Source organism: Monodon monoceros, unplaced genomic scaffold (genome assembly GCF_005190385.1).
Source record: "Monodon monoceros isolate NGI ecotype Baffin Bay Population unplaced genomic scaffold, NGI_Narwhal_1 Super_Scaffold_18, whole genome shotgun sequence".
Classification (NCBI taxonomy): Eukaryota; Metazoa; Chordata; class Mammalia; order Artiodactyla; family Monodontidae; genus Monodon; species Monodon monoceros.
The window spans coordinates 8,891,381-8,917,885 of NW_021703774.1; the positions used below are offsets into that span (position 1 = coordinate 8,891,381).

Genomic DNA, 26,505 nt, shown 5'->3' on the forward strand with positions numbered 1-26,505 from the left:
GCTCAATTTCAAGGTAACAGTGAGCATGAGTGAGTTTAGAGGTGAATTGTTCATTTTACTCAAGCACAATGGAATAGCGCCTTGTGAAATGGAGTTTGTTTCTTAATTAATTAGTTTTCTGTACTTGAAGACCCTCACCAATGAATATTATATTTACTACAGTAAAATAAAACTTCTCTGAATATATTTTGAGGATTTTTTTTTCTGTTTAGACTTAAAAAATTTTTAAAGGTAATTATATACGAATCCTAGGATGAGTAAGTTGGTCACTATTGAGTCTTTTTAAACTTTACTCCATTTCCTTGAGCAGTTTATTTAAATGTTATAATCCTACATTTCATTAAATGTTATAATCCTATGCTTATTCACTCGTTTATTCATTCATGTTTACCGCATACTTACTCTTTGCCAAAACCTGTGACACGTGCTAAAATTGCAATGATAAACCAGGTTAAATGTTATCCTTGCAGTTAGCGAATTGGAGGTTTGATGTGCTTGTGTTTAACCTGTGCTCTGAGAAATCCTGAAGGTTTCAGGGGATGCCTCAGGGCCACCAGTAGAGGCGAGGGGGATGGGAGGAGAGGGGCCAGAAGTTCCTGACTCATCTTTTTTCCACACTTGCTCTTTCTCTGTTTTACCCTTTGATCTTAAAAGATTTCAGTTGCATAAAAGATCTGGATGCTAAACCAGTTTAAAATTCCCAATCCGGTTAGCCTTAACTGCTCTCAACAAGTCCTCCTTTTCCAGTCTCTTCAGGTTTTCACTTATTTGCTCAATGAACGTTAGACATCAGGGATTATGCTGAATGTCACAATGGATTATAAAATATAGTTGTTGCACTCAAGAAGTTTTCAATCTAGTAATATTTTATTTTACTCAGCTCTTTTAAGATTAGAGCTGTTGAGGTGACCTCCACCAGATTACAGCTATTCTGCAAAGCCTCTTCCAAAATTCCTCTTGCAGTTCAAGGACACACTTGTGGGCTGGTGGAGGGGCAGTCAGGAGCAGTAGTTGCTGTGGCCTCAGGAGAGGATGGACCGCTTACCCTGCCCATGGGTGGGGCTTAACCTTTGTTCATAGTACTGCATGTTCACACACAAGCCATGCCGGGAATTTCCTGAGATTTTGGCCATCCAGATGAAGAAGAACTTAAATAACTTTCCAGGGATGAGCAGTGCCTTTGGTATTAATCACAACTGCTCTCTTTTCCCACGATTGACAGCAGCAGGTCATCGTGTCACTAGGTAGCCAGGCCGAGAACTGCAGCCCCGAATTAGCTCACGTAGTGCTTTACTTACTGCTCTTGGCTGCTTAGTAAATGGCTGTGGAACTGAACTGAATAGGAACAGAGGTCCTTCCCATACAGACCATTAAGCTATGTATACAGAGGTGCCTGGAGTCGAGGAATTGGTGATGACCCTTTACCTAGTGCTCAGTCGGAGGGTAGGGTTATGGTTCCTTTATCCTCAGGCAGTGCTGACCTGACTGGTAGGATGACTGGGTCATCTGAATGATTTGATTCAAGGGGATTCTGTTAGAAAGCATCTCTCCCCTAGTACCCTCCTGGCTTTTAGAGTCAGCACTTAAATTCTTTCACTAATGGTTAAAGCAGTTCATCTGAAAACATATCTATTAAAATACGGATCCCTCAGTCCCCATGCCCTCCCAAGGTGTATTGATAACTTATGTTATCATCACTCATTTGAATCTTGTGAGTATTATTTAATTCATCAGATTGACTTCAGTTAATTTACAGAGAATTTGATAACTAGGACTGATTGAAAGAAAGGCAGAAATGTGCTTCCTGAACACAAGGCTCTCTGCCTTAAAGATCTAAGATACCGTAAAATGTAGCCTTGTTCTTTCAGGAGGCTGATGCGTGGAATTGGAGGTATTAAAGAACACCCCAAACCCCAAACTGTTTCCTCCACGGTTTTGTCTCTTGCCATTTCTAACTTTCAGTGTTGTAATTCCCAGCTGCAAGACTGGGCACTGGAGCTGAAAGCTGTTTTCATTGGTAAAAGAGGATAAGTGCTTTCCTATATCTATATTTAGATATACCTTATATAAATTTTTAGATTTGGTCCTGAGCCATATCTATACTGACAGAAAAGAAAATAATGAATCCAGGTCAGAGAGGATCCATGATTCTGTACATCTACTACTGAACTTTTATTTTAGAATAATAGAGGAATTTCTACCAAGACCCAAAATTACTCATTTATCTCATTATGATGTCTGAAGAAGGACATATATGCCATACCTTAATATTTATTGTTAATCACAATCAAGAAGAATATATTTTAAAATCTGAAATGCTATACATGGAAGCTTGTATTAGGTTTTGGATTTGAAATTTTTAAGAGTTCTGGAATTTTAAAACTAAAAACTTCCATTAGTTTATTTTTTAAAATATTTCAAAAGATATAAACTATACATTGGAATCTTTGGCATACCCTAAAATCACTTTGGCTTAAGTATTATGAAATTTAATTTGGTCTGCTTATCTAATAAATGAGATCTGATGATACCTGGCTTGTGTTCAGAGTGATGTAAGGCTGAAGACATTTTTTTCAAGACTAGGCACACAGTTGACTCACTAAGTAATTTCTGTTTACCATTGTGTTATTCTCCTCTACTTAGAGACCTCAGTAGGCCAGGCATGTTTAGTTTCTTAGTTTCTTAGGTAAAAGTAGGGTAACTATCATATTTTCCATTGAAAGTCAAAGAGCCCTGTACATCTATATGAAATGGAATGAGACACAGCAGAGACATGCCTGTGATTTATGGTTTAGAAAATCTAAAAACGCTTCTAAACAGGTCAGTTATTCTAATTACCATTGTGGACTTTATTTTTGGAAGTTTGCTGTCAAAGGATAAATTTCATAAATTTACGTGAATACTTTTGATAAATATGCAAAGTCAGCAACCTGTAATTACTCCCTGTTATCGATAAAGTACAGATTATTTTGCCTTTTATTCAAAGTTCCTCATAATGTGGCCTCTGTTTTCTTTTCCGGTATTACATCCTAGTAAACTTCAGTGCACACCTTCATTCTAGTTGCACTGGTCCAGCACACATAACACGTTTGTCCTTCCTCTGTTGCTCCATCCCCCCAGACTGTGACAGCATCCCGTCATCTCTGCCCACTCATATCCTAAGCATCTTTCAAGTTCCTGCTGAAGTCTTCCCGCGTGTCTGAAGTTCTCTTTGAACTGCTCTGTTCCAGTGTACCTCTACTCCATTTCCAAGTTCTTACGACCTTGTCTACATTAGTGCCCACTAAGTGCCAAGCATTGTGCTAAGAGCTTTTTCTTATTTAATCCTCGAACTCCATGGGAAAGGTGCTCTTCTTATCCTCATTTTGCAGGTGAGGAAGCATCTCAGAAAATTTAAATGAAAGCCACCAGCTAAAATTGGTGAAGCCCGGATTCAAATACATATTCTTACCTACTAAATAATGTTATGTTACACTAATAATTAACCTTTCATCCATTTTAATCTCTCCCCCACCCCAGACTGTAAATTATTTTGGAATTTTTCAGTGTTGCCGTAATATTTTCAACCTCTCTGACGCTGCCCGTCTCCTGCACGTGGTTCCTAGCATAATGATCTACATTTGGTTGAATCTCAATAAATACTTTTTCATTAAAGAAAGAAAAACATATATTAGTGTACTTTTACCATAGATTTATATCTTGTTTCCTTACCTTTTTTGCAAACGTATACTTTTCTCTGTAATAAAAAATGATTTATTAAGATACCTCAGTGATATGAGATATTCAGTGTATAAGTGCCTTAGAAATGTTACCGAATTTTTAACCCCAGGAACATTGAGGTATTCTCAACTCCGGGGCACTTTATTGATATAGTCATATGATAGACTTTGAATGTATACAGCAAACCTTGGGCAAAATTTTGTTTACATTGTCATATGCCAACCAGTGTTTGTTGAAAAAAAAAAAAACTATTTCCATGGAGAAGAACTAGGAATCAGCACAAGGGGTAGAAATGTCCATGGAGTCCTCAATACGTTGAATATTTTTCTCAGTCTCTGTGGTTATGATTTCATGACTTTAGTGTTGAGACAGGGGAGGGGTGAGTGAGTGGGCAAAGCTGAAGGTGAGGAGAAAGAAGAAATGGACATTAAAGATGTCTATATACTATAAGTTTACTGTGTTTTTTCATTAAAAGGTCTTAGTTTTTCTCTAGTAGAAAAAGAAAATTGAATAAATGAATGAGTGAGAACTAAATCTACAGCAGGGCCTTGCTGCCAAAGATATTAAAAATGGGATAATGTCTGTGCATGTAACTATTTTTAGTGTCCATTGCTAAATAAAACCTCGATACCATGCTTATATCATCCCTTTAAGACCTACTAGGAACAAAATGTAGGAACAAAATGTATTCATCTGAAAGTTAAAATGGTTATAGCTATGGTATCACTGAAATACTCTATAACAGCATATCAGCATATCATCACATGTGATTAATCTTATTTCCCCAGAGGACAGTGTGGCTTCTTGAGTTCCAGGGTAACTATCAACAAAAAGGTGTGTGTAAACAATAGCACATAGCATTACCTTGGCAGATAGAATAATCTTCCCTCATGGGTCTGATTTCTAAACAATTTTACTTTGAGGCTCTGTTATAAATTGGGTGGGTGGGGAGAACTTTTTGCCAAGATACATTTCCAAATTGAATGAATGTGTTAGGCTATTTAGAAGGTCTAGGGGAGGGGTGGGGAGAATCAGTTTCTAAAAGCTATCATGAAAATAAATAGATAGATATGAAAGCTACCATTGCAAGACTTATCATGCACACACAAACATGCTTAGTGTCTTAATTTCAGCTCCAGAGTTAAAACATTAAAGTCTCTTAAAAGATTCTCATATAACAATTTGTGTTGAAACTTCTTCATTGAGGACACTAGAGTGAAACCTTACTTGATTATGGGAATGCCACCTGCCTTCCCTTGGAAAGACATTAGAATAAAGCAAAAATTCAGAATTCATAAATAAAATGAAATTGGATATGTATTCTTATTCAAATGCTTTCCTCTCTTAAATAATATTTAAAACTAATGTTTTCTTAGATATCTATTCAAACTGCTTTTTAAAAAGGAGGGTCCAAATATGTTCAATGAATTCTATTTTTATTTTCACTGAACAGGCCCACTGTAAATAGAAATTGTATGTGATTGTGATTAGCTATTTCTTAATTCATGTAGAAGAAAAACATTTCAATTACCAATACATATATACTCGATTTTTTGAACTTGAGTCATATACATAAGAATTAAACTCATAATTATCTGTCATTATTCTTGTTTTTTTTTGTTTTTTTTTTTTTGTGGTACGCGGGCCTCTCACTGCTGTGGCCTCTCCCGTTGCGGAGCACAGCCTCCGGACGCACAGGCTCAGCGGCCACAGCTCACGGGCCCAGCCGCTCCGCGGCATGTGGGATCTTCCCGGACCGGGCCACGAACCCACATCCCCTGCATCGGCAGGCAGACTTTCAACCACTGCGCCACCAGGGAAGCCCAATTATATATTTTTAAGTATATTTTTATCATGAAAAAGGGAGAAAAGTCACTATATCCCACCTGAATGGCTAAAAGGAAAGAGCTAAACAGTATCAAGTGTTGGCAAGGATGTGGAACAACCAGGACTTTAATACATTCCTGGTGGGAATTATTATTTCTGCAGTCATTTTGGAAGGAAAATAGCTTGGCAGTATAATCAGAAGCTGAACATATGCATATATTCAATTCCATTCCTATGTATATGCCGAACAGAAGTTTATGTATATGTTTACCAACAGATCTGTATATAAATGTTCATAATAGCACTATTTTTAATAGCCCCAAACTGGTTAATAACTTAAATCAATAACAGAGTAAGTTGTAGTATCATCACACAGTGGAATACTGTATAGCAGTGAAAATAAATGGACAATCGCCAGGAAAGTCATGCACAAACCTCATAAATATAATGTTAAGGGAAAGAAACCAGAGTCAAAGAGCACATACTATGTGATTCCAGTATGTAAAGTTGAAAAAGCAAACAACATTCATCTATGGTGTTGGAAGCTAGGGTGGTGGTTACCCTTGAGTGACTGCAAGGGGGCACTTCCAGAGTTGCAGTGATGTTCCGATGCTTCGCCAGGTGCTAGTTTCATGGGGTTGCTTATCTTGTGAAATGTCATCCAGTGGTATGCTCACGATGGCACGCTAGCTAATACTTGCTGTTCTGATTGCGAGCTAATACCTGGGCAGGGAATGGCTAAGTCTAGGTGAGAGTGCTTGCGGTTCTGATTGCTAGCTAATACTTGTTTCTGTCCACTGAATAGCCCGAGGGGACATGAGTCCTGTTCTTGCTTTGTTTACAGACCTTCAGGGGCAATAAGCGTTTATAAAAAGAATAGGGGAATAGTGAAGGAGAGCTTCCCAGACCATAGTGTGACTTTGAGCCATGGCCCTGGGGGGCAAAGCCAGAAAGGAGTGGAAGCCAGATGCAGCACTGCTGTTGGCGCTGAGCATGTGTGTGAGGTGGGGCTGCCCTTGACTGGACACTGGGTCTCAGACTGTGGCACAGCTGACATCACAGAATCCACTGTGAGGCTACGGCTGGGCTTCAGGACCTAGAAATTCAGACAAAACACTGCATGCATTCTCAGATTGTTTGGTTTTTTATTTAAATTGCAGTAAGGAAGCTGAAATGGGCTCTCCAGGGTATTTCCCTGAGCCCTGGTCCCCTTTGCAGCTCCCAGCTCTAGGTCCTATTGATGGGCTTCAGCGGTCACTGGCTCCATGGTCTCAGATGTCACACCTCCAGTGATCTCCAGCCCCTGGCCACTCTCTGCTGTCTCTACGATGGCCTCCATTCGGGTCCCTTCCACTGGCTTCGCCAGGATGCTCACATATTTATCGCGTGAGGAGGCCACTGTCTTTGTAGTAAGCCTGGCTCTGACATTGCTGAAGAAAGAGCTGATCCTACTGAGTCTCTCGGTGGTGGGACCTGAACTCGCTGTAGATAAGCTCCTGCCCGATTTGTACGAGGTCCTGGACTCGTTGGTGATGGGAGCACGGCTGATGCCTTTGTGAGCAGTGCCCTGCTCGCTGCCCCCCGGGCTGCCGTGGCCTTTGTCCTTTTGGTCATCTCTAGTGGCTCTGCGGCCACCTGAGCACGGGCCAGCTGCTTTCTGGATGGTCTTGTTCCCCGCTGCCTTGTGGTGGCTTTCCACTGAACTGCAGAGCGAGGGGCTCGTAAGAGCTCTGTCCTCTCCCCGGTGCTCCCTTCTCTCCCTTCTTCCCTTGCGGGCCTGGGACACCCTCTGTGAGCTGCCATCCTGTTCACTCACTTTGCCTTCCTGTGGCAAGGTGGAGATGAGGGTCCCCTCGCCCTCCTCGTCGGCTCTTCCTTCAACAGTCTTGCTGGTAGGTTCTGCCCCGACCACAGTCATGCCGGCCTCTGGGGAGAGGCTGGTGGACGTGCTGGAAGCATACCCTGAATAGTTCGCGGCACCTGCCAAGCATACCCTGAATTGTTCGCAGCACCGTTTTCCTGCTCCTCAGGGATGTTCTGGCAGTGCCCCCAGTGGCTCTGTTGGTTTTGTTTCCTCCTGGACCGTTGCTGGCTGTGGCTGCTGTGGCCGTGCTCTGCTCTTCAGGGGCAGGAGACTTGACCGCTGCCACGCTCAAAGCACTCGCTGCGGTGCCTCCTGCCACCCCTGCTGTCTCCACCTTTGTCGTTGCCCGCAATGCTGACGCTTTGTCAAGCACTGTAGGTTTTGCTTTTGCAGTGGCCACATCGGGCATGGTATCGGGCTTGTGGGAGTCCAGTTGGATCCCCTCCCCGCCAGCAAAAGCTGCAGACGTGGCCCCGGCCAGCTCAGAGCACGAGTGGAGGCTGCAGATGCTCACCTGGTCCTGATCCCACTTGCCTTGGAAATCCTCCACTGCCGGGCTCCTGCCGTCCTCCTCCTCCTCGAACACAGGCAGGCAGATCATGTCCCAGGCTGGAACGGTGTAGGTGCAGCTGAGACCCTCCACTGGTGTTCGCAGGAGGTAAATCAGCTCTTCCCAAGAGGTGAAGAGGTCTTCCTGCGCGTCCAGAGGGGCACACAGCTGCAGGTACCAGGAGCGGCCAGTGGCAAACTTCACGTGCAGCTGTTGTTTCTCACGATTGTGAGTGGAGATGCTCACGAACTTCAGGGGAAGGAGCCTGGTGAGCTCTAAGGTCTTTGCAGCCTCGTGGCTCTTGCCCTTGGCGGCCTGGCTGTGCTCAGCGTGCTCTTCACAGCCAGTGGCCCATCGGGCCAGCAGCATGGTGTCTGGGAGTGGGAGGACGGGGCTGCTGCATGTGATGCCCACGGTCACCATGCAGACACAGTTGTGCACGTCAATCAGGTCTCCCCTCTTGGTGATCTGGATAAAGTCGCTCTCGAATACCGGGGCGTCCTTGAATATGTCGTATTCGCCGTTGCGCAGTTGCTGCTGCAGCTTCCCCGTGGTGGTGTTGAACAGGCCCACCCCGGTGCTGCTCTGGGCCGTGTGATACGGGAGCAGAGAGTCCCCACTCATGGCTGTCTTTGATCGACAGGCAGCGCGGTTAAGGCGGGCCCCTGGCTCTTCGCTCCCTCGGCCTCACTGGCAGAAGAGCGAGCTGCGGTGCTCCTGTGTCACACACCGGCGGCCCTACGGCAGGTCTTCCGAGCCCGCCCCACAGGCCCCCACCTTTGCCTCAGGGTCTCCCAGAGGCAGGGGTGTGGGTAGGGGCACAGATGATCACAGCGGGGACGCTGTAGGGCGCCTGGACCCCAGGCTGAATCTCCTCAAGTGTGTAGAGCGGTATGGTAGGCTCCCCCTCTGCCTCACCTCGCTTCTGCTTCTGGGTTTTTATCTCCCCAAGAGGCTGTGGTGAACTTCAGTCCTAGTGAGAAAAGTAACCACTTTCTCAGCCTAACCCCCTGGCACAGCCTATTTATCCTCTGATGGCCTTTGTGACCTATCCCTGTCGCATAGCCCTTTCCTCATTGTGACCTATCCCTGTCGCATAGCCCTTTGCCTCATTGTGACCTATCACTGTCACATAGCCCTTTGCCTCATCCCCCAGCTGCCCCCTCAGGGCAGGGCACCCATCCTCTGCCAAAGGAGGGGGAGGACATGTCCTCCCGCGGAGGACAGGCCCATCCTGCCAGGGACTCAGGTGCGTACCGAAATAAAAGTGTCTTCAACTGGGAAAGTTTTGTGTGGGTCCTTTTTCTTTTCCTCCCCCAAATTCAGCTACTGGATGAAATCTATAGGAATGTAAGATGATGGGATAAATTTGAACCATTTAAGCTCATGGTTTAATTGTATCGAATAATGTAGAGTTGGCAGTTGCGATCCTTAGTCTGTCCTTTCGTAAAATCTCAGTAAACGTTGACGACGGTGATTTTTAATAATCACATTAAAAATTTCTTCTCCTGGGCACCATGCTGCATGCTTCACATGTGGTGGTAAGAATGCTCTGAGTTTGGTACTGTTAACCACTGTTCCCAGTTTATAGGTGAAGAAATTGAGGTTGTATCTCCTGTTTAAATTCCCAGAGCTAATGGTAGCAGAGGCACTATTTGAATGTAGGTCTACCTGATTCTAAAGCCTTTGTTCTGAACCACTACAGTACTTAGCCTCACAAAGAAAGCTTGGCCCAGCCAAATGTTTTCAAACTGGACTGATTTAACTACCTTTAAGAAGACCTATATGGTGCATTATTAGAAGCTGCGTAATTAATTTTATGTGTGTATATATGTTATGGAGAGAACCCAAGACAGCAGTTGGGCTGACCTGGGGATTAAATTATCCAGGGGATCACTCAGATCCTCCCTTCCTTTATGCTTGTGCAAACAGCCTGTGTGTGGAAACCTAGTCATTCTTATGACATGTCCTCCCCCAGTGAAATGGGGGGTGAGTAGCCTGAGATGTAAGCTTTGATTCCAAGAGCCTGCCAGATGCCGTCCTGTAGTAACCTCCCTACCAGGCAGCAGTGGTTTGGAAGCCTTGACACCTGTGGGGAGCATGTACCATTAGACATCCCGCCTCATTGCCACTCCCACAGAGCTAGTCACAGAACAAGTGATTTCTAAATTGTGACTTGAAAGTTCTGAGAAAGGCCCTTGCGGCCAACTCTCTTATCTCCAGTTTGATGTTATGCTTGAAATCCCACCATAGAGATTCATTCCTTGAGGATAAAGGCTATCTTTCTGTTAAAATACACACACCTGTCCCTCAACAGATGACTGGATAAGCAAAATGTGGTCTCTCCGTACAGTGGAATATTGTTCGGCCATAAAAAGGAATGATATATGTCACAACATGGGTGAACTTTGAAAACATTATACTCAGTGAAAGAAGCCACATATTGTATGATTCTGTTTATAGGAAATAGCCAGAAGAGGCAAATCCATAGAGACAGATATTAGATTAGTGGTTGCCTAGGGCTGGAGGGAGCAGAGAATGGGGAGTACAGGATTTCCTTTTGTGATGATGAGAAATTCTGGAACTACATAGTGGTGATGGTTACACAGTATTGTGAATGCACTGAATGCCACTGAATTGTGCACTCTAAAATTACAGTGGTGAATTTTATCACAATCACACACACACACACACACACACACACACACTCCTGCTCATTTAATAGGTGGGTTAAGAGCAGCTATCTTTTCATTGTTCCCTGTCTCAGGGGAACTCATTCAATCTTTCACCATAAAGTATGTTGTTAGCTGTAGTTTTATTTCAGAATTGCCCTTTGTCAAGTTTAAGAAGTTCACTTCTGTTCTTAGTTTTCTGGGCATTTTTATCGTGAAGGATTATTGATTTTTTTCAAATGCTTTTTCTGCATCTACTGAGCTGATTACTTGATTTTTTTTTTTTTTTTTGCGGTACGCAGGCCTCTCACTGTTGTGGCCTCTCTGGTTGCGGAGCACAGGCTCCGGACGCGCAGGCTCAGCGGCCACGGCTCACGGGCCCAGCCGCTCCGCGGCATGTGGGATCCTCCCGGACCGGGGCACGAACCCATGTCCCCTGCGTTGGCAGGCGGACTCTCAACCACTGCGCCACCAGGGAAGCCCCATTACTCTTGTTTTAGATTAATATTCCAAGGGTTTTTAGTAAACATATTTACCACAGTTGAAATTTACAGGACCCTTGTTTTTGTCTTTTTTTTTTTAATTGATTTTAATTTTTTACTGAAGTATAATTGACTTACAATATTAGTTTCAGGTGTGCAACATAGTGATGCAGTATTTTTATAGATTACAAAATGATCATAAGTCTAGTTAACATCTGTCACCAAAGTTATTACAATATTATTGACTATATTTCTTATGCTGTACGTTACATTCAGTGACTTATTTGATAGCTAGAAGTCTGTAACCTCTTAATCTTCCTCGAATACTTCATTTATCCCTCACACCCTCCCCTCCGGCAACTACCAGTTTGTTCTCTGTATCTATGAGTCTGTTTCTGTTTTATAATGTTTGTCCATTTATTTTGTTTTTTAGATTCCACGTATGAGTGAAATCATATGATATTTGTCTTTCTTTGTCTGACTTATTTCATTTAGCATAATACCCTCTAGGTCCATCCATGTTATTGCAAATGGCAAGATTTCCTTCTTTTTTATGGCTGAGTAATATTCCATTATGTGTGTCTATCTCATATCTTCTTTATCCATTCATCCGTTGATGGACACTTAAGTTGCTTCCATATCTTGGCTAGTGTAAATAATGCTGCAGTGAACATAGGCGTGCATGTATCTTTTTGAATTAGTGTTTTTGTTTTCTTCAGGTAAATACCCAGAAGTGAAATTGGTGAATAATATAGTAGTTGTATTTTCAATTGATTTAGGACTCTCCATATTGTTTTTTGTAGTGGCTGTACTAATTTACAGTCCCACCAACAGTGTATGAGGGTTCCCTTTTCTCCACATCCTCTCAGCACTTGTCACTTGTTTTTTTAATAGACAGCCAGCTGTTCAGACACGTGTGAAGTAATATCTCATGTGGTTTTGATTTGCATTTCCCTTGTGATTAGTGATGTTGAGCATCTTATCATGTGTCTGTTGGACATCTGTATGTCTTCTTTGGAAAAATGTCTATTCAGGTCCTCTGCTCATTTTTCAATTGGGTTGTTTTTTGCTGTTGAGTTGTATGAGTTTTTGTCTATTTTGGGTATTAACCCCTTATCGAATATATCATATGCAAGTATTTTCTCCTATTCAGTAGGCTGCATTTTCATTTTATTATGTTGAGGTGTGGTATCTTCTATACCCATTTTGTTGAGAGTTTTTACCCTACATGGGTTGAATTTTGTCAAAAGATTTTTTTGCATCTTTTGAGATGATAGTATGATTTTTCCTTCAGTTATTTAATGTGGTGTATCACATTGATTGATTTGCAGATAGAGTGATCTTAATCATGGTGTATCATTCTTTTAATGTATTATTGAATTCAGTTTGCTAATATTTTGTTAAGAATTTTTGCATCTATGTTCATCAGTGATATTGGCCTATAATTTTTTTTTTTTTGTGATACCTTTGTCTGGTTTTGGTATCAGGGTGATCCTGGCCTCATAGAATGAGTATGGAAGTATTCCTTCCTCTTCAATTTTTTTGGAATAGTTGAAGAAGAATAGATGTTAACTCCTTTTTAAATGTTTGTTGGAATTCACCTGTGAAACTCTCTAGTCCTGGATGTTTTTTGGTGGGAGGTTTTTTTTTTTTAACTGATTAAATTTCCTTAGGGTAATTGGTCTGTTCCTGATTCAGTCTTGGAAGATTGTCCATTTTTAAGAATTTGTCCATTTCCTTTAGTTGTCCATTTTATTGGAGTATAATTGTTCATAGTAATCTCTTATGCTCCTTTGTATTTCTGGTATTTTTTTTTTTAGGTTTTTTTTTCCCTTTTGCAGTACGCAGGCCTCTCACTGTTGTGGCCGCTCCTGTTGCGGAGCACAGGCTCAGCGGCCATGGCTCACAGGCCCAGCCGCTCTGCGGCATGTGGGATCCTCCTGGACTGGGGCACAAACCCTTGCCCCCTGCATTGGCAGGCAGACCCTCAACCACTGTGCCACCAGGGAAGCCCGGTTTATCAATTTTTTAGATTTTTTTCTAAGAAGCAGTTTTTAGTGTCTTGATCTAAATCAGATCAAGTTTTTAGTGTCATTGATCTTTTGTTTTTGTAGTCTCTGTTTCATTTAGTTCTGCTCTGATCTTTATTAGTTCTTTCCTTCTACTAACTTTGGGTTTTGTTTGTTTTTTTTTAGTTCCTTTAGATATAAGGTTATTTATTTGAGACTTTTCTTGTTTCCCGAGGTAGGCTTGTATTGCTATAAACCTCCCTCTTAGAGCTACTTGCCCTACATCCCATAGATTTTGGAACACTATGTTTCATTTTCATTTTTCTAAAGATATTTTTAAATTTCCCCTTTGATTTCTTCATTGACCCATTGGTTCGTTTGTAGCATATTGTTTAGACTCCATGTGTTTGTGTTTTTTGCAGTTTGTTTCTTGTAGTTGATTTCTAATCTCATAGTGTTCTGGTTGGAAAAGATGCTTTATGAGATTTCAGTATTCTTAAATTTGTTAAGACTTGTTTTGTGGCCTCTCAAGTGGTCTGTCCTGGAGAGTATTCCATTTGCACTTGAAAAGAATGTATTTTACTGCTTTTGAATGGAATGTTTTATATATATATAATTACTTGGTCGAATGTGTCATTTAAGACCAGTGTTTCCTTCCTGATTTTCTGTCTGGATGATGTGTTCATTGATGTAAGTGGAGTGTTAAAGTTCCCTGCTCTTGTAGATTTTGCTTGTTTGTAAAACTCTTTATCTCTTCTTCAGATCTGAATCATAGCCTTGCTGGGTAGAGTACTGTTGCTTGTAGTTTTTTCCCTTTCATCACTTTGAATATATTGTGCTACTCCCTTCTGGCCTGCAAAATTTCTGCTGAGGAGTCAGCTAGCAGTCTTGTGGAAGTTCCCTTGTATGTAACTAGTGCTTTCCCTCCTGCTGCTTTTAAGATTTTATCTTTCTCTTTAATTTTTGCCATTTTAGTTATAATGTGTCTTGCTATGGACCACTTTGGATTCATCTTGTTTGGGACTCTTTCTTCCTCTTGGACTTGGATGTCTGTTTCCTACCCCAGACTGGGGATGTTTTCAGCTATTATTTCTTTAAATAATAATAAATTTCTTCTGCCCTTTTTTCTGTCTCTTCCTGCTGGGATCCCCATAACGTGAATTTTAGTAGGCTTGACGTTGTCTCACAGGTGCCTGAAACTATCCTCATTTTAAAAAATTCTTTTTTCTGTTCAGCTTGGGTGATTTCCACTACTCTGTCTTCTGGTTCACTTATCTGTTCCTCTGTATCAGTCTACTGTTGATTCCTTCTAGTGTATTTTTTTATATCAGTTATTGTTTTCTTCAGCTCTGTTTGGTTCTTCTTTACATTTTCTAACTCTTTGTTAAACTTTTCACTTCGTTCATCCATTCTTCTCGGAGTTTGTTGAGCATCTTGATGATCATTACCCCAGACTCTTTATCAGGTAGATTGCTTACCTCCACTTCACATAGTTCTTCTGGGGTTATGTCTTCTTCCTTTCTTTGGAACCTATTTCTCTGTCTCCTCATTTTGCCTAATTCTGTGTGTTTATTTCTGTGTGTTAGGTCAGTCAGTTACATGTCCCAATCTTGGAGAAATGACCTTATGTAGGAGATGTCCTGTGGGGCTCAGCAGCACACTCCCCTCTTGTCACCAGAGCTGTACACTTTAGGGGTGCCCCCTGTGTGGACTGCATGGGTCCTTCTGTCGTGGTGGGACTGACTACTATGGGTGTGCTGGTAGGTGAGGCTGGCCCCTGGCCCAGTTGACTGCCAGGCCTTCCCTTGTGCAGTGGCTGCATGCCCACTGGTGGGCAGGGTTGGATCCCATCCAGCTTGGTGTGCAGCCCCGGGGGGCGGGGGGTCTCATGGCTGGTGCTGGCCCATTGGTGAGCGGGGCCAGGTCCTACCACAACCCTTGTCTTTGAAATTTCATCCCAGGATCATTCAACAAATAACTGTGACCATTAAAGGCCGTGGTGGATAGGCAGATTTTCACATTTTAGCTTTGTTATGAATGACTTTGCCATATTTGGTAAGAAAGAAGTAAAAAGAACCCTTGAGTTTGCCCTTCATTTAATTCATAAAACAAAGAAAAAATTAAAAAAAAACCCATCCAAACTGCCTTTTACTGAGTACGAGGCTATCCTTCAGGATTTAAAGCAGTTTCAGGTTTGACCATTCATCCTCAGTTATCCTGTGTGTAAGGTTAGGTGGTATCCAACTCACTTAAAAGCTGATGAAAGTCATATGACCCAGCAAATAAGCTGGCAGGAAAGAGCCGTTTTTAGACCTCATCTGGTGCTTTCATATACTTTAAATGCTGACATTTTTTTACCTATGAGTTACATAAACAAAACCTTAGATCAACGTGTTTCATTTGATGCAATTCTTAAGAAAAATGTCAGTGGGATAGACTTTGTGAAAGAAGAGTAATGCAAGTATGTATGGTGATGGTAGAAAGATATTATTTTGTAGAACAGATTTATTACAGCAGAGTTGGCTGACAAAAGTATTTCAATGAAGCAAACTTGTAGGATTTCCCTACTGACTTCTATTTTTCCTTGAAATGTGATGAGATAAAAACTGAGCATCTGGTAACATGCTGGTGACACAGTGCCTAGTGTGGCTTTTGTTTACTGGAGCACCAGTGGGAGTTTTATCTGTGGGATATTGTCATTCCAATTTAGCAGTTTGTTTTGTTTTTACAGTATGTTCCACCATCTCATTTCGACCGCCAGCTGTTTCTGGGTTCCTCCTTCCTGTCTCCTTTTGTTTATATTCTATCTCAGAAAAAGTCAAAACTCTGAAGCTTTTCTTCCTTGAGTGAGAATGAAGTGACAAATAGGTCCAAAGCAAAAACAGACCTCACCACAGTAGGTCCTGCGTCAGCCAGGTTAGGGAGCTGAGAAATTAGAGAGTCACCCACATTGTGTGATTGCAGAAGGTACTGAGCAATACCCTCTGCTCAGAAAAGACACCTAACTTATTGTTCTGTCATAGTGCCTACATCCCAGACATGAGATCTATTTCTTTAAATCGACCTTCACATTCAAGAGTCTGTTATTGAAATGTAATGACTCCTGGAAGGAGTCGTTTGTTTGTTTTTGTTTAACCAACTAGCTTTGGCCTAGTGGAGATGAGTTGAGAGCTCTTTGGGAGTAAAACATTCTAGGAGAAGGGAGGTGATTGCTTTGAGGGACTGTTTTCATGATTCTTCTATGAATGCTGTAATTGAATGTTTTTAATTAGAATTTTTTCAGTGGCTCTGATAAACACCTTGAAGTCCTTCTACTCTGTTTTTTTTTTTTTTTAAGTGTTGCTTGATTTTTTTTAAAGCAATTACTTTTCCAAGAATGAAAGATATGATATGTGACAGAAAATGAAATAGGAGTAGGCAAAATAATTTCACCTAATTCACAATTTAAGGAAGTCTTACCCGTTGTATTGTCTTTTAAATGTCATGTCACAAAATGAAAAATTAGAGTTACTTTGCTTGGAGTAAATGCCCTTATTAATTTGATTTGGATTTACTTATAGATAGGAATGACTAGAGTTGATTTCTTCAGAGGATTGCCTGCTTTGATTTTGTATTGGCGTCTGCCAGGCCAAGAAGCTTAACTAATACTTTCCTGGTGTGTTATAATGCTTTGTATTTCTGTTACTAGTTCCCTCAATCATTTCCTTATTGGAAATCAAAACTGTCTGGCAATTACAGAAATAACTTACCTGATCACAGTCTGCCTCAGGGGCTTGGGTAGGACAAAGGAAACAGTGACTGTTTTCCATTTCATTTTGGGAAATCCACATATGATAGCTGTTGCTATGTGTACATTAGGAAAATAGTTATCTGAAGCAGACAACTCACCTTGGAGAGTTTCTAAACTTACCCAAAGAGTCTATTCTAAGAGATCAAAAATTTAGCAGTTGCCTTAAGATAGTTGCACTTCCCTAGTTTTACGTAAATTACTACCTCTTCCAAAAGTTGATTGCACGTAGCTTTACTGCCTGAAATTTGCTTTCTCAAAAGCACATTTCATTTTTTAAATGAAATTGTTACATGACATTCATCATTTTTCAATTTTATCATAGCTTCTAAAGTGACTCATGATTAATAGTGGAATTTAAATATCGAACTGAAAAACCAAAGTGTGAAATTCTGGATGAAAAGCAAATTTTAAAAAGAATGCTGTGGGACTTCCCTGGTGGTGCAGTGGTTAAGAATCTGCCTGCCAATGCAGGGGACATGGGTTCAAGCCCTGGTCCGGGATGATCCCACATGCTGCAGAGCAACTAAGCCCATGTGCCACAACTACTGAAGCCCGCATGCCTAGAGCCCGTGCTCCGCAACAAGAGAAGCCACCGCAGTGAGAAGCCTGCGCACTGCAATGAAGAGTAGCCCCTGCTCACTGCAACTAGAGAAAGCCCGAGTGCAGCAATGAAGACCCAGTGCAGCCAAAAATAAATAAATAAATGAATAAATAATAAAAAAAAAAAGAATGCTGTAGTTGTAATGGTAATGGTCATGGTGGTGCTCATCTTTGGAAAAACTATGTATAGAAGCAACAGTTAAATCATTGATATTTTTGGTATATACTTAATTAAGTGTTTAGTTTTTGTAAAAGTAAGTCATTTGGATTTAAAACTATTTTTAAGAAAGTTCTAGTTACAGATTTAAAAACCCAACTCTTTAGCCAATGTTCTAAGGTGTATTTATTTGAATAAATGAATTATAAAGTTTTTGAAAAGTCTGTCAATTGATATTAATATCAGTATATTAATAGGGCTAGACATTCCATTATTTTATAATGCTCCTGATTTTAATACCGATTTCTGAATGATACAGGACAGATGTCATTTTTATGACAATTCACAGTTTAGGAAGTTATAGCCAATTATCTTTATAGGTATATATACTATATTTTGTTTCATTTGTGGAAAGTGTAATTGGTTCCTGAGTCTAGAGTAAGTTTACTTACATTTGAATCTGGGCTGATGCACTTAACCTAAGTGTCACTTCAGACAAGCTAAACTGTGGCTAAGTTTTCTCATCTGTAAAATGGGTTGACAACAGTACCCATTTGATAGGCTTATTGTGAGGAATAAATGTATTAATTAGCAATAATGAATTACCCTAAGCTCTTCCTGTTGTGCCAGATACATAGTAAGAGGGCATTAAACAATTATCATTATTACTTGATTATAAAGACTGTATTATCCAATAATGCTGGAGTCATAGAGATCTGGGTTTAATCCCTAATCCTAGACTTATCAGTTAAGTGACCTTGGACAAGTTAGTTAACCTTTTTGATCTCAGTGTTAACATAAATATAATAGGATTGTTGTACTGGGTAAGCTTATCTCATGTAACTTAGCACATCTTTTGGTTGGATTAGATATGATAAATGGCAGCTCAAAAAAGAATGTAGTTTTCTCCTTTTTCATTTCTAATTTTACTGATTTGCATCTTCTCTGTTTTCTTCTTGATGAGTCTGGCTAAAGGTTTATCAGTTTTGTTATCTTCTCAGAGAACCAGCTTTTAGTTTCATTGATCTTTGCTATTGTTTTCTTCATTTCTATTTCATTGATTTCTTCTTGGATCTTTATGATTTCGTTCCTTCTACTGACTTTGGGTTTTCTTTGTTCTTCTTTCTATAGTTGCTTTAGGTATAAGGTTAGATTGTTTACTTGAGATTTTTCTTGTTTCTTGAGGTGAGATTGAATTGCTATAAACTTCCCTCATAGAACTGCTTTTGTGGCATCCCATAGGTTTTGGGTTGTTGTGTCTTTGTTGTCATTTGTTTCTATGCATTTTTTAATTTCTTCTTTGATTTCTTCAGTGATCTCTTGGTTATTTAGTAGTGCACTGTTTAGCCTCCATGTATTTGTGTTTTTTACAGTTTTTTTCCTGTAATTGATTTCCAGTCTCATAGTGTTGTGGTCAGAAAAGATGCTTGATATGATACCAGTTTTCTTAAATTTTCCAAGGCTTGATTTGTAGCCCAAGATGTGATCTATCCTGGAGAATGTTCTGTGTGCACTTGAGAAGAAAGTGTATTCTGCCCCTTTTGGGTGGAATGTCCTATAAATACCAATTAAATCTAACTGGTCTATTGTGTCAGTTAAAGCTTGTGTTTCCTTATTTATTTTCTGTTTGGATGATCTGTTCATTGGCGTAAGTGGGGTGTTAAAGTCCCCTACTATTGTGTTACTGTCGATTTCCCCGTTTATAGTTGTTAACATTTGTCTTACTTATTGAAGTGCTCCTATGTTGGGTGCATAAATACTTAAAATTGCTATATATTCTTCCTGGGTTGATCCCTTGATCATTATGTAGTGTCCTTCCTTATCTCTTGTAACAGTCTTTATTTTAAAGTCTGTTTTATCTGATATGAGTATTGCTACTGCAGCTTTCTTTTGATTTCTGTTTGCATGGAATATCTTTTTCCATCCCTTCACTTTCAGTCTGTATGTGTCCCTAGGTCTGAAGTGGGTCTCTTGTAGACAGTTGTGCATGTGTATGCACAACTGACACCACAGAAATACAAAAGATTATAAGAGACTACTGCAAACAACTATATGTCAATAAAATGGACAACCACAAAGAAATGGACAAATTTTTGGAAAGGTACGAATTTCCAAGACTGAACCAGGAAGAATTAGAAAACATAAACAGACCTATCACAAGTAATGAAATTGAAATTGTAATTAAAAATCTTCTAACAAACAAAAGTCCAGGACCAGATGGCTTCATAGGCGAATTCTGTCAAACATTTAGAGAAGAGCTAACACCTGACCTTCTCAAACTCTTCCAAAAATTGCAGAAGGAGGAACACTCCCAAATTTATTCTACAAAGCCACCATCACCCTGATACCAAAACCAGACAAAGATATCACAGTAAAAGAAAATTACAGACCAATATCACTGATGAACGTAATGCAGAAATGCTCAACAAAATACTAGCAAACAGAATCCAGCAACACATTAAAAGGATCATACACCATGATCAAGTGGGGTTTATCCCAGGAATGCAAGGATTCTTCAGTATACATAAATCAATCAATGTGATACACCATATTAACAAATTAAGGAATAAAAACCATCTGATCATCTCAGTAGATGCAGAAAAAGACATTTCAACTACATGAATCAAATGACAGGATTTTCTAAGTTGAAACTTAAAAACAGAAACCCGTGGTTAGGACCAAGAATGAGATTCCTCTAACTAATTTAGGCATCAACAGTTGGAATTTAGACCAAACAAATAATATAACAAGCAAGACCCATTCAGAAATGAGTATCATACAAACACAGTTCTGTTCCAAGTGTGGGAAAGTATCAGGAAGTTGGGAGATCTCCTTTTGTTCCTGGAGTCTTACTGAGCTTGAGAAGAAAAGCCAGTTGAGGAAACCTGGTAGAGAAGAAGGCAGGCGCTGATTCAGAGGAAGAACTCTATTTTTGCCCTCATATCATCTTCTTTTCGTGTTAAGACCTCTTAGAAGAAGTTCCAGCGTGCTTAGGAGTGCGCCGCCGCCTCGCTGCACTGGGAGCTGTCCCTCCCGTCATCCGTCTGGACCTTTCTGGGGCTGCCTGGGGAATGGGCAGTAGGAAGCCTTCCCTGGGCAGGTTTTTAAAACTGGAACTGAGAAAAGTAAACCCGTCTCTGAGTTCCTAAAATGTAGCATGTATGGCCTATGGTGTGTCAGCAACGTGTTTCCCAGCACGGTTTCAGAGAGGAGGAAGCCGCTTTGCAAAGAGAAAGAGAAGAGGGAAGCTGTCGTGGAGAAGAGCGAGGGGGCAGGCTGGGGGTGTTCGACTTGTCTGTGGTTCTGCTGTGTATGAGGCTCACCATGCACCGTCCTGTCCACGTGTTCCTGAGAGGCACACCTTCCTTAAGTTCTCTTAGCACAAGTCCTGTTAAGAAATCCAGTCTGAGCTGGGTTTGTATCCCCTGCAACCTAGGATCCAAATTATTTTATTTTCACCTATTTCTCTCCAGTTATTTGGATGTTAAATTCAAATTAACGTGAAAGAAATATTGGAACAATAATAGCAATGAATCGTGCTTATAGCATGCCTGGCACTATTTTTTGCACTTTACTTATATTAACTTATTTAATCCTCAGAATGATCCAGTGAAGATCCTGTGGTAATATCTCCATTTTATATGTGAAGCACAGTGAGATTAAAGAATTTGTCCAATTTTATATGTATATATTAGCACCAACATTCAAACCCAAATGGCCTGGCCCTGCCATGCTGTAACCACTACTGTCTCTGCCTCTGACTGGTGTGCTTCTTTCCTTCCCTCCCAGCCTTTTGTCTGTCCCACTCTGGCTGCAGTGTCATCTCACAATTATTAAATGAGCAGACGAAACAGAAGTGCCTGTTTTGAAAGCAATAGCCCCATTTCGTCAGTTCATGTGTTTGTGATCACAGCTGGGCTTATTCCCCTCTGCATTTATGAATTCTGTCACTCCTCACCCAACAGCGTCTGGATACAGACTGTTCAGTCTGGAAGGTACAAGATAAGTTGGGCACAGAACTTACTCTGAAAGCAGTGCCAAGTAGCTGTGTGACTATTCTCAGATTTTAAGGTCAGCTCATCATCTAGGAATTAAATTTCACTGGGAAGTTAATGTTCTCAGAACGTCTGGGACTGGTGTGTTCTAGATTAAGACATTTCCCCCATTGTTTACAGATATTTCAGCCTCTCAAAAAGCTCATCAGTCACACACACACACAGACACATACACACATTTATCCACGTGCCTCCCTCCATCAACAACTGGAAGTTGTCACAATTCACGCATCACCAGAGATTTGCTTTGATGTCCCTGCCATCTTCCAGTAAAATCTGCGTGATCTCGTCTGCATCTTGTGGCCTGGCCTTTTGTTGCCTGGTGAATTTCATCATTGTCATGTGATGCTCTCTGTTTTTTCTTCACTTTTTATAAGGTCATCATTTAAAAATATATTATCATAAAAGGCTTGTTTCAAACAGTTCTGTTCCTTGAATATCAAGGTGTTCAGTCTCCAGGTAGGTATTCTGATATTCACAGTGTCGCTGAAGATGTCATGGCTGAGAAGGTTTCTTTGGAAGTGATCTTCAAGGATGGGTGTGTGTGTGTGGCTAATAGGGTGGGGTTAATGCTTGTTGAGTGAGTTATTTTGTGAACCATCAATGGGCCTGATTTTCCTGGGAACTTGTGTTTCTTTAAATACTTGTCAGATTATTAGTGCCTCTTGTTCTAAAATGTCATGATCATAGTATAGTGATTGCTTATGCGTCAGTGTTTTATAAAGAGTTGCTTTTTATTTTAAAAGACTGTGTGGAAAAATCTGCTGAAACCCTTCTCTCAGTTAAGCCATATACGAGACTAAGGATTCTGACCATAAGGCTGTGTTAGAATCACTCCCCATAATGAGAAGAGTCACTGATAGGATTGGTTGCGTTGGAAGAAAGGTTGAAAAATAGTGCTTCAGGAAATAAGATGATTCCTAGTCAAAGCTGGAAGATGAGGGCCTAGCTGAAATTTAAAATCAGGCAACCAACGTTAAGTTTGAGGTAAATATCGTTTACATACAAAAGAATCTGTAATTATATAGCCACCTAATTAAAGGAAGGATTTTTGAATAAAAGATATGCAAGAGGGGACAAGGAAACTTTTGGGGGTGGTGGATATATATGTTCATTGTCTCGATTGGGCTAACGGTCTCTCTGTTGCATAAATGTGTCAGAACACATGTATGAACACATTTAAGTGTACACTTTACACTGTAAACGCATGCAGGTTATTGTGTGTCTGTCACACCTCGATAAAGCTGTTAAAAAGAAAAAAATCATACGGATCCAAATCACAGGAAGCCTTTCAAGTAAAGTGCTCACCAGCGAGTCCTTCCCTCCGCCTGCGCCCTCTAGCCTGGGAGGTAAGCCAGGCTCCATCCCACAGGGGAGACTTGTATTAGCCCCACAAAGAGGAACATGTGATAAATGCAGTGGAGGGTCCACCAAGAGGGATCATTTTTAGAACCACTGCACATTGGGAACTGGGGGGAAATTGAGAGATTCTCTAATACTCTAGGAAAATAGATTTACAGTTTCTAGTGACTTGTCCAAGAGAGTACAGCTATTGATTGGAAAACTAAAGAAAGCAAGTGATTTTGGAGAGGGGGGTCAGTGAGCTGCCCTTGAAGGCAAGCTGAGCTTGGACACGTGTTGCCGTGGAGACGCGCCTCACAGCCAGAAGAGGAAGGTCGCGAGGCATAGAAGCAAAAAGAACAAGGAGCATATGGACAAGACTTTTAGTGACGATACAGAACATGGAGAACAGCAGTGAGAGATACAGTTGGAACCGTTTCCTTTTTAAGGAAAGTAATGAATTGAGTGAACTTTCCATGACCAGCTTCTACAGGGAGGATGATTGTTTTCTTATGTGACACAGATCACTTTCTACTCAAAAGTTCTTATTATTAAATAACATGTGGTACCCCTCAATTCTTATTAATACTTTTGGAAATTCAGAGTTATAAATACAACCTAAGACAAAAAAAATCTTACAAAAATTTGACTGTAATGAAGATACATTTCTAGTTATTTTAAAATTCATTTCAGAATTTTATTAGTAAAAGTACAGACTCTGTCCTAATTATAAATTATAACGTGATACTTTCAGCTGAATAACAAAGGAGTAAAATGTTTTTTGAAAAACATTTCAAAATAAAAAAAATAACATGTATAGGGGTGTCTGTACATATGAGGAATTTGTCTTTTTACTTGAATAAACCAAGTTGCAACACATTATGTAATACTTGCATAAATATGTCATGTAAAAACCTAAATATATCTCCATTTGCATTTATATGACCATAAATGTATCTTTAAAAGGACTGAAAAGATTCACATCAAAGCGGTTACTTCTGGGCTTCCCTGGTGGCGCAGTGGTTGAGAGTCTGCCTGCCGATGCAGGGGACACGGGTTTGAGCCCCGGTCCGGGAAGATCCCACATGCTGCGGAGCGCCTGGGCCTGTGAGCCATGGCCGCTGAGCCTGTGCATCCGGAGCCTGTGCTCTGCAACGGGAGAGGCCACAACAGTGAGAGGCTCGTGTACCATAAAAAAAAAAAAAAAAAAAAAAAAAAGAAGCGGTTACTTCTGAGGAAGACAATGGGATTGGATGGGCCGCCTACAAAATCTGATTCAAAACGTCTCAACATGGAGAACATCTTCAGGTGTTAACTGTGTATTTAAAAATGTTTCAAAAAGATGCAAAAACAAATATAGTGAGTAACAGACTAAATATTTTAGTGCCTTGAAGCCTAGAAATGGAAAATTAGAAGTGACTATTCTAAAAATCTGTTATGAATGGATTAGTTAGTAAGTGGAATTGTAAATGTATTTATATATATCTCTTCACGTAGTGGAGCGTAAGCTTATAGGTCTCATTTTTCCCGGTGGCAGCACAGGCTAAAAATACAAATGAGTGAACAAAGAATTTAGATAAATGCATAGATGGAAGACCCGTACTGCCTTATAAAGGAAAGTCATTGAGATCTGGGCTGTATTCCTAAATCACAGGAGATTATATTTTCAGGGCTGAAACACTGAGTCACGTGATAACTGAGTATTTCCAGGACAGGTTTATACATGTTCTTCAGGTGTGACCTTCTCAGGCTTTTCCTTGAGCACCTGGTGTTCTGTCTCTTGTGCCCTGAAAGAGTAGGAGGTGATTTTCACCCTCTGGGAGTTCTGAGCTTGGCACTCTTGCCATCCCTTCTGTCTCTGATGCTCAGATCACCTGGGAGGGAACCTGCCCTTCCTGGGATTGTAGTATGTTTGGTCCTCAGTGTCCCCATAGGTCTTCAGTGTCTTTAAAGGTATGATTTTTGGTAATTTATTCGGCTTTTTCTAGTTGTTGCAAGAGATGCCTTGCCATGACCTACCACATCTTTCATGGAAGGGAAATCCTGCAGGCTGTGCTTAAAACCTCATCTTGATGTCGCATGTAATCACCGACAGCGTATCTGCCAGGAAGTATTTCACACATAATTTTTCTTTGCCGGCAACTGGGAGCACATGGCCTGTGGGTTGGATTTCCTCAGAAAGAGGGTGTTGTTTGTGCCCTTCCTTCCGGGCTGGGAGCGTACTCTCTGCGGGACTGCCTCCTCGCTGTCTGCCACAGGCCCCAGCGCACCCGGGCTGTGTTGTGCCTGGCTGCAGCACAGCCTCTGTCCACTGCCTGGGTCCTGGAGCCGCCCCAATCTGTTCTAGCCCTGAGAAAGGAGTGTCCATCCCGCCTCTGTTTCAGCATCTCTGTGGGGGTGATCCCGTCATCTTGGAATTCCTGGAATGTTGTCACCATGGTCCGTCTCCATAGAGACTTCTAGTTTATGTTTTGAAGATTATTCAAAGGGGCTCTAATAATGTATTTCTTTTTTATTCACCACTTCCCTTCCCTTAACCTATAAACTCGTGGTTTGAATTTAGTGCCAGGAAAAGTTCTGTTTCTTTAGAGTTGACATGTTTTTTACTGTGCAATTATGGCATAATGGCAGCCACACAATTTATTATTCTCTATCTGCCTGTCTATCTATCTATCTATCTCTATCTGTCTATCATCTATCATGTATTAGACCTTAGTATGAGGGTATGCAGAACCTCAGTGGCAGCACTGATGTTATCTTGTAGTCAGAATGTTTACATCTTCTTTTTAGTCCTCGACTTAAAAATTTTTTACTTTCCTTAGTTATGTCTTTCGTTTTAATCTATTTTAAATCCTTCTGGGAATAGGAGGGATATAAGTCATTTGACACATAAAAGTAATTGTGTAAGAATTAAACATTACACTTCTTAATATAAATTTGGGTTTGCTCAATTAGCATGCAGAGCAACAACAATGGTGAATATTTTAGAATGCTAATCAATAGAACATTTTCTTAAGGCTTATTTGATTATACTATTGAATTCTGCTCACACATATAAATACTTTATAATTCATGAGGCAGACTTTATTCTTATACCAAAACAAATAGAGCCAACATTTATCATCTGTTTATCTCTGAATGCATCATTCCCCTTATCGTTTAGAATAATCTTGGGAGATAGAAAATATCCTTAGGAAAATTGAGAGAAAATTGAACAGCGTGTCTTTGAGCTCAGGGTTCCACAGTTTGTTGCATTACATTTTAAATGGAGCCAAGATTATTCACTATTTATACCTTTGTTGTTAGACAGAGATTGCTTTCTATCATCATTTGTTCAGAAACAGAAGACATCTGGTAGTAGATTGTGCTGAAATCATTTGGCTGGGAAAAAAAGGAAAAGAGTATCCGTTTAACAGCCTGCCAGATGGTTGACAAAGA

General features: G+C 40.6%; 1 protein-coding gene and 1 long non-coding RNA gene across 4 annotated transcripts in view; one reads left to right on the top strand and one right to left on the bottom strand.

Moving 5' to 3' along the window:
• Positions 1–26,505, top strand: part of LOC114899939 — a 254,687-nt gene that overhangs the window by 60,657 nt on the left and 167,525 nt on the right. The gene's annotated exons all lie outside the window — the stretch shown is intronic.
• LOC114899933 (protein FAM71A-like) lies at positions 6,782–8,585 on the bottom strand. Its single transcript, XM_029231121.1, has 2 exons — positions 7,541–8,585; positions 6,782–7,509 (listed from the first exon to the last, which is right to left on the bottom strand). Exons 1-2 carry the CDS (start codon positions 8,583–8,585, stop codon positions 6,782–6,784), a joined length of 1,773 nt encoding a protein of 590 aa, XP_029086954.1.

What these genes read in the sequence shown, in the direction of transcription:
- LOC114899933 (XM_029231121.1), bottom strand. Translation starts at nt 8,585, where the DNA reads ATGAGTGGGGACTCTCTGCTCCCGTATCACACGGCCCAGAGCAGCACC. An exon ending in GGTGCTGCGAACAATTCAGG is followed by an intron (nt 7,510 to 7,540) that starts GTATGCTTGGCA and finishes CGAACTATTCAG; the next exon opens with GGTATGCTTCCAGCACGTCC.